The 14,768-nt window shown below is 41.8% G+C and overlaps 1 protein-coding gene across 1 annotated transcript in view; it reads right to left on the bottom strand.

Moving 5' to 3' along the window:
• Nucleotides 1-14,768, bottom strand: part of dock4 (dedicator of cytokinesis 4) — a 214,840-nt gene that overhangs the window by 156,697 nt on the left and 43,375 nt on the right. Inside the window, exons 8-10 of the mRNA XM_060926739.1 lie at nt 13,217-13,298; nt 2,143-2,203; nt 1,357-1,489 (exon numbers count right to left, since the gene is read on the bottom strand). Of these exons, the coding sequence (XP_060782722.1) occupies nt 1,357-1,489; nt 2,143-2,203; nt 13,217-13,298 (276 nt within the window). The remainder of the gene's footprint in view (nt 1-1,356; nt 1,490-2,142; nt 2,204-13,216; nt 13,299-14,768) is intronic.

Genomic DNA, 14,768 nt, shown 5'->3' on the forward strand with positions numbered 1-14,768 from the left:
AAACGTGTCATCTTTACCTTTATGCCTTTTGGTGATCAGTTCATCTTCTGCTCACTTAACTATTCACAGTAACAGACATTTTCACAAGGGTGCCCAAACTTTTGCATGCCACTGTATTATGTTTTTTTAAAAGTACAATTTAGTATTACTAACTACTTATTAATTGAGAGCTCAGTCTTTACTGAGGTCTTTTTGTACGAACCTCGCTGTACTGTCAAGACCTCAGTCTGATATTTTCCCGTAAAGACCGAGCAAGCGAGGTTAATAAGAAGTTTATTATCTGGCCTTTTTATGTCTAAGATTAAAATAGACGGTCATTATAATGAGGCATGACACTGCTTTCAGTCACGTTGTATTTGTGACGTAGTTGAGTCATGTATGCAGAATAAACAGCTAACGGTTTCAAAACTGAATTTCTGTTAGCGGTTAGCAGTTTCTTTGCTCATTTCTTGAATAACTTGATGACTTGTTTGTCTTTTGTGGTTCGGCCATTTTTTAATCCATTTTGATTTCCAATTAATCTTTTTTTGTTGTTTTGTTTTTGTTTGTTTTTTGCAACACTGAAAGCTGGCGCCTTGGAAAAAAAGTCCGTAATTGCCCACAGGCATTACGGGAAAATATTGCCTGCCAAGGAGCCAATCAGAACGCACGATTTTACCAGAAGTAGCTTGTGGCATATAATAAACCTTCTGTATCGCCAAATTCTCAAAGTTTACATGTGGAATTGTACCAGAAAGCTATAAGTAATGATGATGACAATAAAATTTAAATACTGCATTACAAAATTTGTGTCATACCGGTAGATCACATACGTTGGCAACGTCAGTATTGTCATGGGTGAGATAAAAGTACGTGTTAGCGACATTAGCCTTGTAGCTCCAGGGAAAAACTAAACAGGGAAACCTCAGACACTGAGCATGCATTGGCTGATCAGTTACACTGACGAAACTGTTTATCAAGTCTCACCCTGGCTTTAATGGATCATCTCACCTTGATGATGTTACTGCTGTTGTAGCCATAAAGACTTTCGTGTGCTTATCCCAGGATATTTATTCACAATCTGCTCATACTAATCATCCTTTCAACACACTTAGTACTGTTTGATTTTACCCTTCTAAACCTGATTTATAATCCCACTATCCAATGTCGGCCAATTGAGGATTTTTTGAGTCGTGTTTCTTCAACATTTCTCCTTCATGTCATCTCAGGGAGTTTTTCCTTGCCACAGTCAACTCTAGCTTATTCATTAAGGATCAAAATCCAGACATCCAGATTTCTGAGCCACTTTTTGGGAATGTCTATTGTTAAAAATGCTAGGTCGGAGATGTATATTCCAAGGAGAGACGTTGAACTCACGAGTAAACTTTGAGCAGGTGCTCGTCCTTGCAGTCAGCTGTCAGCAGATCGCACACGTTGATCACAGCGCAGCCAAACGGGCGTCTGTACTGTGTGTTACACACAGACTTCTTCTCACCAGCAACCATTCGCCCTGAGGGTCACATGAGCAGCAGGTTCACAATAACGTAACCAAAAAAAAACCCCAAACACAGAACAGCAGAACCTGGTTACAAAAGCATCACAAATGCTGAGATGTAGTCAAAGTTCTGTCCTAAGTCTCAACATCAGACTGACATGATACATCATGGTGCGTGTCAGCTGTTTGCTGGATTTATGACAGAACTGAATGTGCGAAGATTTACCAGACGAACAGTAACATATTCACACAAGCACTTACCAGTAGTCCACGGTGAAATGACACACGCATGCAAATGGAAACTGGCGACGCCACAGAGACACCAATACCACTGAGTGATATGAGGTTACAAATCGACGCATGTCATGCATGTCATCACACGCTAGCTGCTCACACACTGATGGAACGTTTACAGAAAAGACAGTGTACCAGTCACACTTAACTTGAAGTGGCTTATCAGTTTGCCTACATGGTTTCACTTCACAAAACTTGCCATTATAGACCTTGACAGTCAATGGAATGCGTGTCCAAATGAATTATACTGATTTTTAAAGGAAGTGTGCGTTTGGACTGTCACAGCATATTACATGAGGTTTCATGTCACTCAAAAGGCATTGTGATAGGTCACTTTAAGAAAAAGATTACTCGTCTGGGACAACAGCTCTTACCTATTCTAAAAATATGAGCTACAACATATACATCTTTGCGGAGATCGCTACTTCCCAAATCCTTAAAGAAAGACAAATGTTTTATTCAACACTGTACAAAACATGTCACAAAGTCTGTTGATGTGTTTTTTTTTCCCCTTTCTTTTCTCCACAGCACATTGGCAAACAAAAACCAGCCCAACCAGGAACTAAATTGGGTTTTGTTTGACATTATTTTCCACCAAGAGACAATTTGAAGTGGAATGGTAATGACAGTAAAGGTGATCATTATGTTGCAGAAGCATGGCAGTGTTAAGATCACAGTGCTGTTGAATTCTCAAATTTGATTGGTCAGAAACTGTTGATTAATTTTTTTTTTATGCCACAGCATGGCTGCATGCTTGAATCTGATTGGTCAGGAGATGCAGATTATTTCTATTCTATTGTTTCTAACACAGCAGCTCATTCATCGGGAATTGTACGGTGAATTCTCCATATCATCTACAAATAATAATAATAATAATAATAATAATAATAATAATAAACAGATTAAAACGTTGAGCAAATTTATAATCTTTGATTTGGTAACTTTTTTGTCAGACATTTATTTAATATTTGTTGAAGGAGTCTCAGTTGTAAGCGTTTTTTTTTACAGTCATGCCGTGTCCGAAATCGCTCCCTACTCACTATATAGGGCACTATATAGTGCGGACGCCATTCTGTAGTGCTGTCCGAAACCTTAGTGAGGATTATTTACACCCTATATAGTGCACTGAAAGTATCCCACAATGCATCACGAAAAGTAGCGTACAACCGATGGTCACTAACCAAAGCAATATATCCCATCATGCATTGCGGTCGTGCTGAAATAAATCAAATTAAAAGTCTCAAATTTGATTTAATAAAAGGCAGCGGCAAAGAAGAAAGTATTCAGTCTTGATTTAAAAGAACTGAAAGATGCAGGTACTTTGTATTGATTAATGTGGGAAATGCGCTCAGTATAATATGGATTTATCACAAAAATATATACATATGTTATTTACCAGCTGGGAGGTCCGTATCGTGAAATACCGTGACCGAGGTCTTGAAAGTACTGAGCGAGGCCCTCTGGGCCGAGGTCAGTATTCAAGGCCGAGGTCATGGTATTTCACCATACGGACCGACCTTAAGCTGGTAAATAATATATTTATTTTTTTCTTTACCAAATTCTAACAGAAAACGAGAGCGCCCGAAAGGGAAAACCGAGCCGCCATTTTGAATCCTCATTCACGGCTGTAATGCAAATGGCTTCCTCCTCGGTATACAAGTGCACTTCCATGGCAGGAAAAAAAACTATATTTTGCTGCCTATGTAGTCCCCTATTTATACAAATAGGAGTCATTCAGGATTCAGCCATGTTTTTGCTCGGCGTTAGCAACAGTTACAGGTTTTTAGCTTTCTCCTGAAATGTTTTCTTTTATTTCTTCTTCCTCAGGGTAGTAAAACTCGCTTTCGCTGTGGACACTGTCGTTATCGCTATCCATGCTGTAAAATTAATGCTATTCTCCTGAGAAATGCTGGCAAAAATTTATAAGATTTTTGATAATCTTATAAATAAATCTTATAAAAAAAAGATAAATGTTGACAAAAAATGCTACTATGTTTGTTGTTGTTGTGAACAAGCGAGTCGCCAAAGGTCTGTAACTGGGGTCCGTATCGTAGGATACGGACCCGCTCGCCAGCCAATCAGAGCGCAGGATTTGATGGAAACCGGACTGTGAAAAAAATAAATGCATTTATTTTTTTCGCGGTCGGGTTTCCATCAAATCATGCTCTGACTGGCTCTGATTGGCTGCCGAGCGGTCCGGAATCCTACGATACTGACCCCGGTTACGGACCTTTGGCGACTCGCTCGTTCACAACAACAACAAACATAGTAGCAATTTTTTGTCAACATTTATTTTCACATTTCTCAGTATAATAGCATTAATTTTACAGCATGGATAGTGATAACGACAGTGTTCACAGCAAAAGCGAGTTTTACTACCCTGAGGAAGAAGAAATAAAAGAAAACATTTCAGGAGAAAGCCGAAAACCTGTAACTGTTGCTAACGCTGAGCAAATCCAGCAGTTTATTGAGGAGCAAAGGGCAGAAAATACAACAAAAAAGACGACCTACGACCTCAATGTCTTTGGGAAGTTCTGTCGAAACCTAAATGAAGGTTGAAAGGTGGAAGACATACCTGGCGAAGAATTAAATATGTTGCTGTGCAACTTTTTCATGTCCACAACCAAGAAAAATGGCGATGTGTACGAGCCGTCCTCGCTCACGTCTTTCCAGAGAAGTATCCAGCACTATTTGAATCAGTCCGGCTCGAAACTAAATATCTTCATGGACCCTAAGTTCAACGAGTCAAGGGAAGTCCTTGTGGCCCGTAAACAGCAGTTGGTCAAGGTTTTCGCAAAGGGAAACCATCCACAAGCAGCCAGGGCGTGTTTTTAACGAGCTTGTAGCAGGTTTGTTTTAAATATGGTTTCCCTTTCGGGCACTCTCATTTTCTGTTAGAATTTGGTAAATAAAAAAAATTAATATAGTATTTACCAGCTTAAGGTCGGTCCGTATCATGAAATACCATGACCTCGGCCAGTTGGGAAATAATATATATGTGTTTATTATTTTGAAAACCCGCCAGCTGACTGATCTGGCACATTTTAATTGTGCGACAGTAATGATGTACTGGTAAATACCAGCGTGACAGAATAGTGTCCGAAAGCGTTTTTTCATTTTACCAATGAGCTCACTATATAGTCCTCTATATAGTAATTCCCTATATAGGGAGTAGGGAGTAGTGAATGAGTGAGCGATTTCGGACACAGGGATGGTGCCTTGTGAGAGAGAGAGAGAGAGAGAGAGAGAGAGAAAGAGGCTGGTGAGAGAATAATTGTTGGCTATAACCTAAGTGAGAACAGGTACTAAGTTGTCTTTCAGATGTTCCACAACATTACATTTAACTATCAACCATTAAAATGTGTGATGTTTCATCCATTGTAATCGCAGGCAAATCACCGTGGTGTAAGCAGAATAACGGTGCTGTTACACAAAAATAATCTGCTTGTACGTTGTGCCTTGTCACACCTCAACTTGTCATTAATTTATCATCACCACATGGTCTGTCATGTTATTCCGTACATAACAGAAGCTTTAGTTCTGGCTGCAGGGTTAATATTCATTCATTTATTCTAATACATTATCATTTCTATAATATTTCTATTAACATTGTAGTACATCATGGAAATCTGTTAGTTCCTGTTATAATGGAAGGAATAACAGGAATTATTCTATCCACATTCACTGGATATGAGCAATCGTGCGCTCTGATTGGCTACTCTACTACTAGGATATCAGCTCATATAGACCCCTTTCACATGACGTCACCGCGCCGCAAGATTTTGTTAGGCGCCATATTGGAAGACCAAGTACATGCACTCACAATACAAAACAAAGTACGAGTGAGAGTAAAGTGACACGATGGATGATAATTCTGGTTATGTGAGTACATTACCAGCTGCAGAAAGGGCACGGTATGTGGAGAAACTGGCTGTGATTGATGGGTTTGACCCATATGATAAGACTCGCGGCAAGGGAGAATGGAAACATAAGGAGGACCGGACACCAATTCTGCCATCTGTTTGCTACCCAGACATTGTAAACTATTTGTTGTTTACACCCAGTGCCTACACTCAGTGTTCGAACTATGCCGATATTTTCGGGGGGTCCCTTTTTTTTCCCTTGGGGGTGTGTGTGCTTGCGCTTGTCTCGGAGCGCGGATCTCCAAACACATGAGAAGCCTATCTTACGCACATATCACGCGGACTCCACACCTCCACACACGCATCGCGTCTGAAGTCATAACTCATCAGGGGAAATCGTGTCCGCATTGGCATGTTCAAAAAACAACCTTGCGTCAACAATGATACCACACGCAAGGAAAAAAAAAAAAACAGTCAGGCTACTCAACAACCAACCTGGCAGCAGCGAGCAAGCCCCAAACCATCCTAAATTATTATTATTATTAAATTGTAGAAGTCCGGGAGGCTTGCTCCTCATACAGTTATCAACTTGGGGCCAATTTAGCATGTTTTAAATCTGAATTTCTTGCGTTTGCTTACCTCAAAGTGTCCGCAGATCATGCACAGACTTATTCATTATATCCGCAGTTTTTTGCCAAGTCTCACACAGGTTTCTTTCAAGTCTACTGTTGGGCCAATAAATCATAAATAAAACAGCTCAGATTTGTTTGTTTAAGTCGTTTGCCACTCCACTTTATTCTCGTGGGTTCACATACCGCTGCTGTTATTTCCCCCTAATCACGAGTTTGTTGGTCTTCCAAAATGGCGCAGGGTCTGTTTACTTCCGGTTTCGGGTGACGTCAGTGAAAGGGGTCTATACTGTGAGTAGAGAAAAACAAAATGTCGGAGCGTGTTGCAGACCCCACCGAGGACGAAATAAAAACTCTACTCGAAAACAACCCCCCCCCAAAAAAAGCAACAAAATATGGAATAAAAGTATTTGATGATAAGAACGTATCTTTTTTTTTAAATTTTTCAATAATTATTATGGCGGCACGGTGGTGTAGTGGTTAGCGCTGTCGCCTCACAGCAAGAAGGTCCTGGGTTCGAGCCCCGTGGCCGGCGAGGGCCTTTCTGTGTGGAGTTTGCATGTTCTCCCCGTGTCCGCGTGGGTTTCCTCCGGGTGCTCCGGTTTCCCCCACAGTCCAAAGACATGCAGGTTAGGTTAACTGGTGACTCTAAATTGACCGTAGGTGTGAATGTGAGTGTGAATGGTTGTCTGTGTCTATGTGTCAGCCCTGTGATGACCTGGTGACTTGTCCAGGGTGTACCCTGCCTTTCGCCCGTAGTCAGCTGGGATAGGCTCCAGCTTGCCTGCGACCCTGTAGAACAGGATAAAGCGGCTAGAGATAATGAGATGAGATGAGAATAATTATTATTATTATAGCATTTTTCACAAATTGCTATTGTCATTTCACCGGTTTGTTTACATTCTTCATTTTTAAGCATAGGGTGGCACAGTGGTGTAGTGGTTAGCACTGTCGCCTCACAGCAAGAAGGTCCTGGGTTCGAGCCCCGTGGCCGGCGAGGGCCTTTCTGTGTGGAGTTTGCATGTTCTCCCCGTGTCTGCGTGGGTTTCCTCCGGGTGCTCCGGTTTCCCCCACAGTCCAAAGACATGCAGGTTAGGTTAACTGGTGGCTCTAAATTGACCGTAGGTGTGAATGTGAGTGTGAATGGTTGTTTGTCTCTATGTATCAGCCCTGCGATGACCCGGTGACTTGTCCAGGGTGTACCCCGCATCTCACCCATAGTCAGCTGGGATAGGCTCCAGCTTGCCTGCGACCCTGCATAGGATAAGCGGTTACAGATGGATCTTTAAGCATTAAAATTTGTTGAATTTTTTTAGACTGGTTCAAAAACTTGAAGAAGTTAGAAAATTACATCATTGAAATGTGCAAAGAAGACATCATGTGCTAGACAACATCGAGTGGTCGTGTGCAGGATGAGCTTGAAAGTGAAAAAGAGGAAGCGTGAAATAGTAGAGCCGAAGATTAAGTGGTGGAAACTAAAAGAGGTTGAACATCAGAAGGAGTTTAGGGAAGAAATGAGATGAGCATTGAGTGGTCATGGAAGTCTGCCAGAAGATTGGAATACTACTGCTGTACTAGTAAGAGAGGCAGCAAGGAAGGTGCCGGGGTGGTCATCGGGAAGAAGGAAGGAAGACAAGGAGACATGGTGGTGGAACAAAGAAGTGCAGGAAATTATAAAAGAGAAGAGGCTAGCAAAGAAGAACTGGGATGATCAGAGAGACGAGGAAAGCAGGCAGTTATACAGAGACACGAGACAGAAGGCAAAAAGAGCGATAGCGAAGGCGAAAGCACATGCATACCAGGAGTTGTATAAAAGACTGGAGACCAAAGAAGGAGAGAAAGATCTGTACAGACTAGCTAGGTAGAGAAACAGGGAAACAAGGGATGTATAGCAGGTAAGAGTGATGAAAGATGTAAATGGAAATGTGCTGACAAACAAAGAGAGTGTATTAAGAAGGTGGAAAGAGTACTTTGAGGATTTATTAAATGAGGAGAATCGAAAAGGTCAGATTCGTTGGAGACAGCAAATCAGGAAGCAGAGTTGGTTAGTAAGGATGAGGTGAGGGCAGCCATGAAAAGAATGAAGACTGGGAAAGCAGTCGGACCAGATGGTATCCCGATTGAGGCTTGGAGATGTTTGGGTGAGATGGCTGTGGAGTTCCTAACGAGATTGTTTAATAAGATCCTAGAGAATGAGAAGATGCCAAATGAATGGAGGAAGTGTGCGCTAGTCCCAATATACAAGAATAAGGGAGATGTACAGAGCTACAGTAATTACAGAGGAATAAAACTGATGAGCCACACCATGAAGTTATGGGAAAGGGTATTGGAGGCGAGGTTGAGAAGAGAGGTAGCAATCTGTGAACAGCAGTACGGGTTTATGCCAAGGAAGAGCACGTTGGATGCAATTTTTGCTTTAAGAATGTTAATGGAGAAGTACAGAGAAGGCCAGAGAAAGCTACATTGTGTGTTTGTAGACCTGGAGAAGGCATACAATAGAGTGCTGAGAGATGAGTTATGGTATTGGATGAGAAAGAGTGGAGTGAATGAGAAGTATATTAGAGTGGTGCAAGACATGTATGAGAACAGTGAAACAGCAGTGAGGTGTGCAGTTGGAACAAGGTGAAGGTGGGACTCCATCAAGGATCTGCTTTGAGTTCTTTCTTGTTTGCCATAGTGATGGATAGCTTGGCGGACGAAGTGAGGCAAGAGTCACTATGGGACTTGATGTTTGCAGATGATATTGTGATATGTGGTGAAAGTAGAAAAGATGTTGAGCTGGGTTTGGAGAGATGGAGGTATGTATTGGAACAAAGAGGAATGAAGGTGAGTAGTAGCAAAACAGAATAGATGTGCATCAATGAGAATGGGGATGAGAGTGTAGTGAAGATGCAAGGAGTAGACGTAAAGAAAGTTGGTGAATTCAAGTACCTGGGGTCAACTGTGCAGGAAAATGGGGGTTGCGATAGTGAGGTGAGAAAGAGAGTGCAGGCAGGGCGGAGCAGTTGGAGAAGGATTTCGGGGAACATTTGTGATAGGAAAGTCCCAGCAAAAGTGAAAGGTAAGATGTATAAGACAGTAGTGAGACCAGCTGTGATGTATGGATTGGAGACCGTACCCTTAACAAAGAGACAGGAGGCAAAGTTGGAGGTGGCGGAGTTGAGGATGTTAAGGTTTGCGATGGGAGGTTGGACAGGATAAGGAACGAGCACATCAGAGGGACAGCACATGTGGAGAGCTTGGGAAGTAAGCTAAGAGAGATGAGACTGAGATGGTATGGGCATATCCTGAGAAGAGATGCAGAGCATGTTGGAAGGAGAATGTTGAGGATGGAGCTGCCAGGCAAACGAAAACGAGGAAGGCCAAAGAGGAGATACATGGATGTGGTGAGAGAGGACATGAAAGTGGCAGGTGTGGTAGAGAAGGATGCGGAAAACAGGGGGCAATGGAGACGAAAGATCCGCTGTGGTGGAAATGATTTTGTCGGACGTTTTGTATAAAGTTTTTATTTATCGAACTTGCAAAAAATAAAAATAGAAATGCTCTGTTTCTCAAAATCCAGTGAATGTGGATAGAATAAAAAAAGTTATTCCACTCAGTCTCGTCATACATAGCTTAAGGCCAATTTATGCTGACAACCCAGTCCTCGCAGATAGCGTCGCAGACAGTGTCTGCGTAGCCCCCCCACCTTCGCAGACGCTCTGCGCGCACCTCCCAAAAATTGTGACCACCGCAGAAGCCTCGCAGACAGCGCCGCAGACAAGAGGGCTCTGATTGGTCCACTCTACATCCGCTGTACACGCACTTCCGCTTCCCTACTTTCCCGGTTTGTTTTGTTTTCACGACCGGCATTTTTAAAAACACGAGCGAAGATGGAGCAGCATGAAGAGCGGTTGATTGAGGAAGTACGTACATCTATACGACTCCAGTTCTAGTCATTATAAAAAAAAAAGTTCTAGTCATTATAAGTAACCGGAGGATAAACACTCCACTAACCACACCCACCAACTACTCCTAGCGACTTCGCACCCCCTTGCATTGTGCCGGTGAATAGCATCGCGCACGCCTTTACTCCCCGCTCAACAATAAATTACAACTGTCTGCGAAAAGCTATCTGCGAAAGCCTTGTCGCAAGAGCATGCAGAGGCCTTTATAGTCAGCCCATGTACGACTCGATTTCGTGGAATAACTGTTAATTATATCGTTCCCGGAATGTTCCACAGCATTAAAGGGAAACGTCAGTATTTTTTAACGTGGGCCCTATTTTCCCATCTCCTTGGGTCCAAATATTTACGAGGGGCAAAAATGATTGAAATCAGTCCAGTATTGAGTTTGAACACTATAACCAGCAACTGCAAAAGAGCTATATAATGTAATCCTATGGGGCAATCATCCTCATCAAAGTACACTGTTTGTTTTCACCACTGATAAGTTCATAATGATATAATAAATGTCTGACAACATGGAACGGATCCCTACAGAGATGCACCTGTGTCTGTTTACCTCAATAACTATAAAGAAACTGGAGAGAATACCTGAAACTAAGTGTTTCACCTTTCTCTTCTTCCAGTCTCTGATGCAGCATCCCATTCAGTGCCTGTAGTCGATTATGGCACAGGGCTGTTTTCTGATGTTTACAAAAGGAATCCTTTCCATGGTCTCAGACACTCATTCACATTGGTATAATCAGCTAAATATTCAGGCATTACTAACCACTTATTAACTGAGCGCGAGGTCTGATATTTTCCCGTAAAGACCGAGCAAGCGAGGTTAATAAGGACAAGGAGTTTATCATCTGGCTCTTTTATTTCTAAGATTAAAATAGATGGTCATTATCATGAGGCGTGACGCTGCTTTGAGTCACGTCATATTTATAATGTAGTTGAGTCACACATGCAGAATAAACGGCTAGCGATTTCAAAACTCAATTTCTGTTAGCGGTTAGCGGTTTCTGAATACTCTTCATTGCTCGTTTCTTGAATAAATCACTGACTCTTGTTTGTCTTTTGTGTTTCAGCCGTTGTTGATTCCATTTTTATTTCCAATTAATCTTTTTTTGTCGTTTTGTTTTTGCTTGTTTTTTTGCAACATTCAAAGCTGGCGCCTTGGAAAGAAAGTCTGTAATTGCCCATGGGCATTACGGGAAAATTCTGCCTGCCAAGGAACCAATCAGAGTGCACGATTTTACCAGAAGTAGCTCGTGCCATATAATAATTTTGAAATAGACTTCTTCACAATTTCTACATGACTTCTCCTTTTGTAAACATCAGAAAACAGAGTTTTTGGGTTTTTTTGGTTTGTGCAGTTTGAGAAATCATTCAGCATAATTTTTTCAATTTGTCCGTTTTTCAGTGTATGGTGTTAAACATTTTGTGCGATGTGGTTTGTGTAACTAAATTGCACCCAATTGCTGGGTTTCAGTCACGTGACTTTTCTTAGCGGTTTTACCGGAAGTGAAATAGCTGGTGGTCTAAACGGCTGCCGTAGTGCAAACAACTAGCGATAACTTATCAGAGTACGCTCGTAATCTAGAAGCCACTGCTCGCTTTAGATATATTCAGAAGATTGCTGTGTGCAATGGAATCGACCCCTACAGTCTGGGAAAGAAGGATTTGTCATACGCTCTCGAAAACTACCCTTCAGTCGAGTTCCCCGACATCTCGAACTATCTGGTGTTGCAGACGTCCTTCTACACCGCAAAATAGATGAAAGCGTGGAAGAGTATGGAGGCTTACAACTTTTTTGTATGTGGCTGGGTAAAGGACCTCGCTATCAAGGCGCTGCCGAATGAATCCTGTATTGTTTTTGCCGTGTATTTTTTTTAAAGCTTTCCGTTCGTGTCTTTACAACGAAGTGCTGCAAGTTGAAGTGTAAACAAACAACAGTTGGCTTGATTCTCACTTGTGTTGGCTCTTATCTCTCAGCTAAATCATTCACAAAGATCATCAGAAACCCCTTTAAAGACCTGGATCTTAGTTAAACAAGACGGAGAAGAAGTGATCACGGCGCATTGTAACTGTACGGCTGGGGAAGAATTTTGTCGCGACCTGCATGCATATAGACTTTGTGAGGAGGAAACAAAGAAACAGCTGGAGACTTTAGCGCTTCGTGACCAAAAAAAGTACCGTAAAATAACGACACATAGCAAGAAAAGTACTTGGAAAACACTAAGGACGTAGCTGAGAGGGAGATACAAACCTTTCACCAAGTGATCACTGCAAACTCGAGCATGCTTCGACTCGGCTCCCTTGGATTTCAGTCAGAGGTTCGAAAGCCACCTTTCTCGACGTCTTTTTGTGAAATCCTGTGTTCGTTCACCCTTTTTTATTAGTTCACGGGGAACCCTGAAGAAACTTTTATCAGTTTTACGGTTTAATCAATTCGAAGAACCTAAAACAACGCAAGCGTAAGGCATTTTTCATGCGAGCAATGCACCTATTCTGTACAAATGCTTTGTCAACTGAGCTTTGGTAGACCACCAGCTAAAGTTTTGAATAACTAATGAGGCGGATGTGACGTCACATGAAACCCAGCTTGTTAGCCCCGCCCCCAAATAGCATTAGCTCCTCTGAAGCAGGTACCAAAATCCATACAACTGGAACCAATGGTCAATGTTAAAAACAGTTTCAGTTCCAGATATTTATGTGCAGTGGTTACAAATCCCCAAATTTTTTTCCATGTAAAATCTGCTCCTTTTAGTGAATCTTGTTCTGCTTAGAAACAGTGAAAATGAAATCGAATCCCACAGATACAGTATGACCTTGGCATCCAGGCCTACGCTCAAAGCCACATCTCTTACATTCAACAAAATCAATTACATCATGGCTTTGAATTGTACAAAGCAGGAGCATCTCTAAGCACTTCTGTACTACAGAAGAAAACATGTTTCCGATGTCAAGCAGTCAGAGCACAGGGGCTAGAGCACTAAGGGGGGGAAAAAACATCAGACCACTTACAACAAAGAGCGTGCACTGCCTTTCTGTTTTCTCAGGTGACTTAGGAACCCCTTGCTTATTGAGGCGCACCAGAAATCTCTCGCTGCAGTAAAGAGAGAGACAGACACACAAAGACAGACAAGGACAGAATACAGAATTTCAAAAAAACATTCACCTTGAGCTACAGTTGAGCTTGACACACTGAAGAGCAACTCAGTGTGAGAACGGAGAATGTGTCAGCCTCTGCATGTATTAACAGCTTCCCCTGGAACGCCGGATGTGTGTTAATTCCAAGGAGAGGCCCGATGGCCCAAAATTCACCCCCAATACACACACACACACACACACACCTCCCACTACCATGTGTCTCTGTGCAGATCTGTACAAGCCCTTTGGCGTTTATTCATAAGGAATAATTCCCCAGAATGAATGATGAGGAGTGATCCGCTGTGTATCACTCACATTCAGGCATCAACACAGAGTGAAAATGTGTGTGTGTGTGTGTGTGTGTGTGTGTGTGTGTGTGTGCATGTAAAAGATAGAGACAGGCTGCAATTGAGAATCAATCAATAGAAATCAATGAACACACGAACAGCTGCATGTCAGCTGACTGAATTTTTGAAGCTTACTTTTCTCCAAGTTGAATTATAGCCTGCAATTTTCACCCAATTTGTATATTGTGTGCCTTGATACAACGGCACTGCTGAATTCTCGATTCTGATTGGTCAGAAGGTGTTAATTCATATTCAAGCACAGCAGCTCTGTCAATAATGTAGGCTGTAATTCGAATCACAGGTTTAAATGATATTAGTATAAATATGCAGGTGATTATAGGAAATCATGTGCACTGATTGGTTGAGAAATTCGGACTGTTTCTCGATAATCACCTCGGCAAAATGGCGGACAATCACTTTGCCAGTGTGAGTGAGGAAGAATTACAAATTATGAAAGATAATGCTGTTCCTCAAAGCACTTAAAAGTAGACGGCCTTTTGATTTCATAAAATCAGTGAAATTTAGTTCCCGCTGAAATTTGGTCATTGTGATATATGCTTATTTCGGTAATATCTAAAAAAAAAAAATATATATATATATATATATATATATATATATATATATATATATATATATCAGGACATTCTGTGGCTGGGAAGTGATTTAATTTGAGGGGATTCCTGAGCAAATAATGTGCATGAAATCACTCGTTTTCGCGCAGTCAAGCAGACAGAGGAAGTCCGTGTGTGCATGCATAGATTTACCTTCTTCTTCTTTTGGGTTTTACAGCAGCTGGCATCCACAGTGTCGCATGACTGCCATCTACAGGTTTACCTTTGACTGTGCACTGACAGTTCCATCATTCTGTCGCCAAAGGAACAGCTGATCACACCGAGGTGCTCGCTGACCGCCGATATTTATTAGTTTGGTCCTGCGTTTCCTTTCCTTCGTATATAACATAAGGTCTTTTCTTCTCGTTTTCCGTTACTGTAGTCGGTCTTTGACATTTCATTCATACACTCGCGTCCTCCATTTTTCTCTCCTGTTTCAAATTTGTATCCCACAATGCCTTGCGCAAA

The sequence above is a fragment of the Neoarius graeffei genome, chromosome 8, assembly GCF_027579695.1.
Source record: "Neoarius graeffei isolate fNeoGra1 chromosome 8, fNeoGra1.pri, whole genome shotgun sequence".
Taxonomy (NCBI): domain Eukaryota; kingdom Metazoa; phylum Chordata; class Actinopteri; order Siluriformes; family Ariidae; genus Neoarius; species Neoarius graeffei.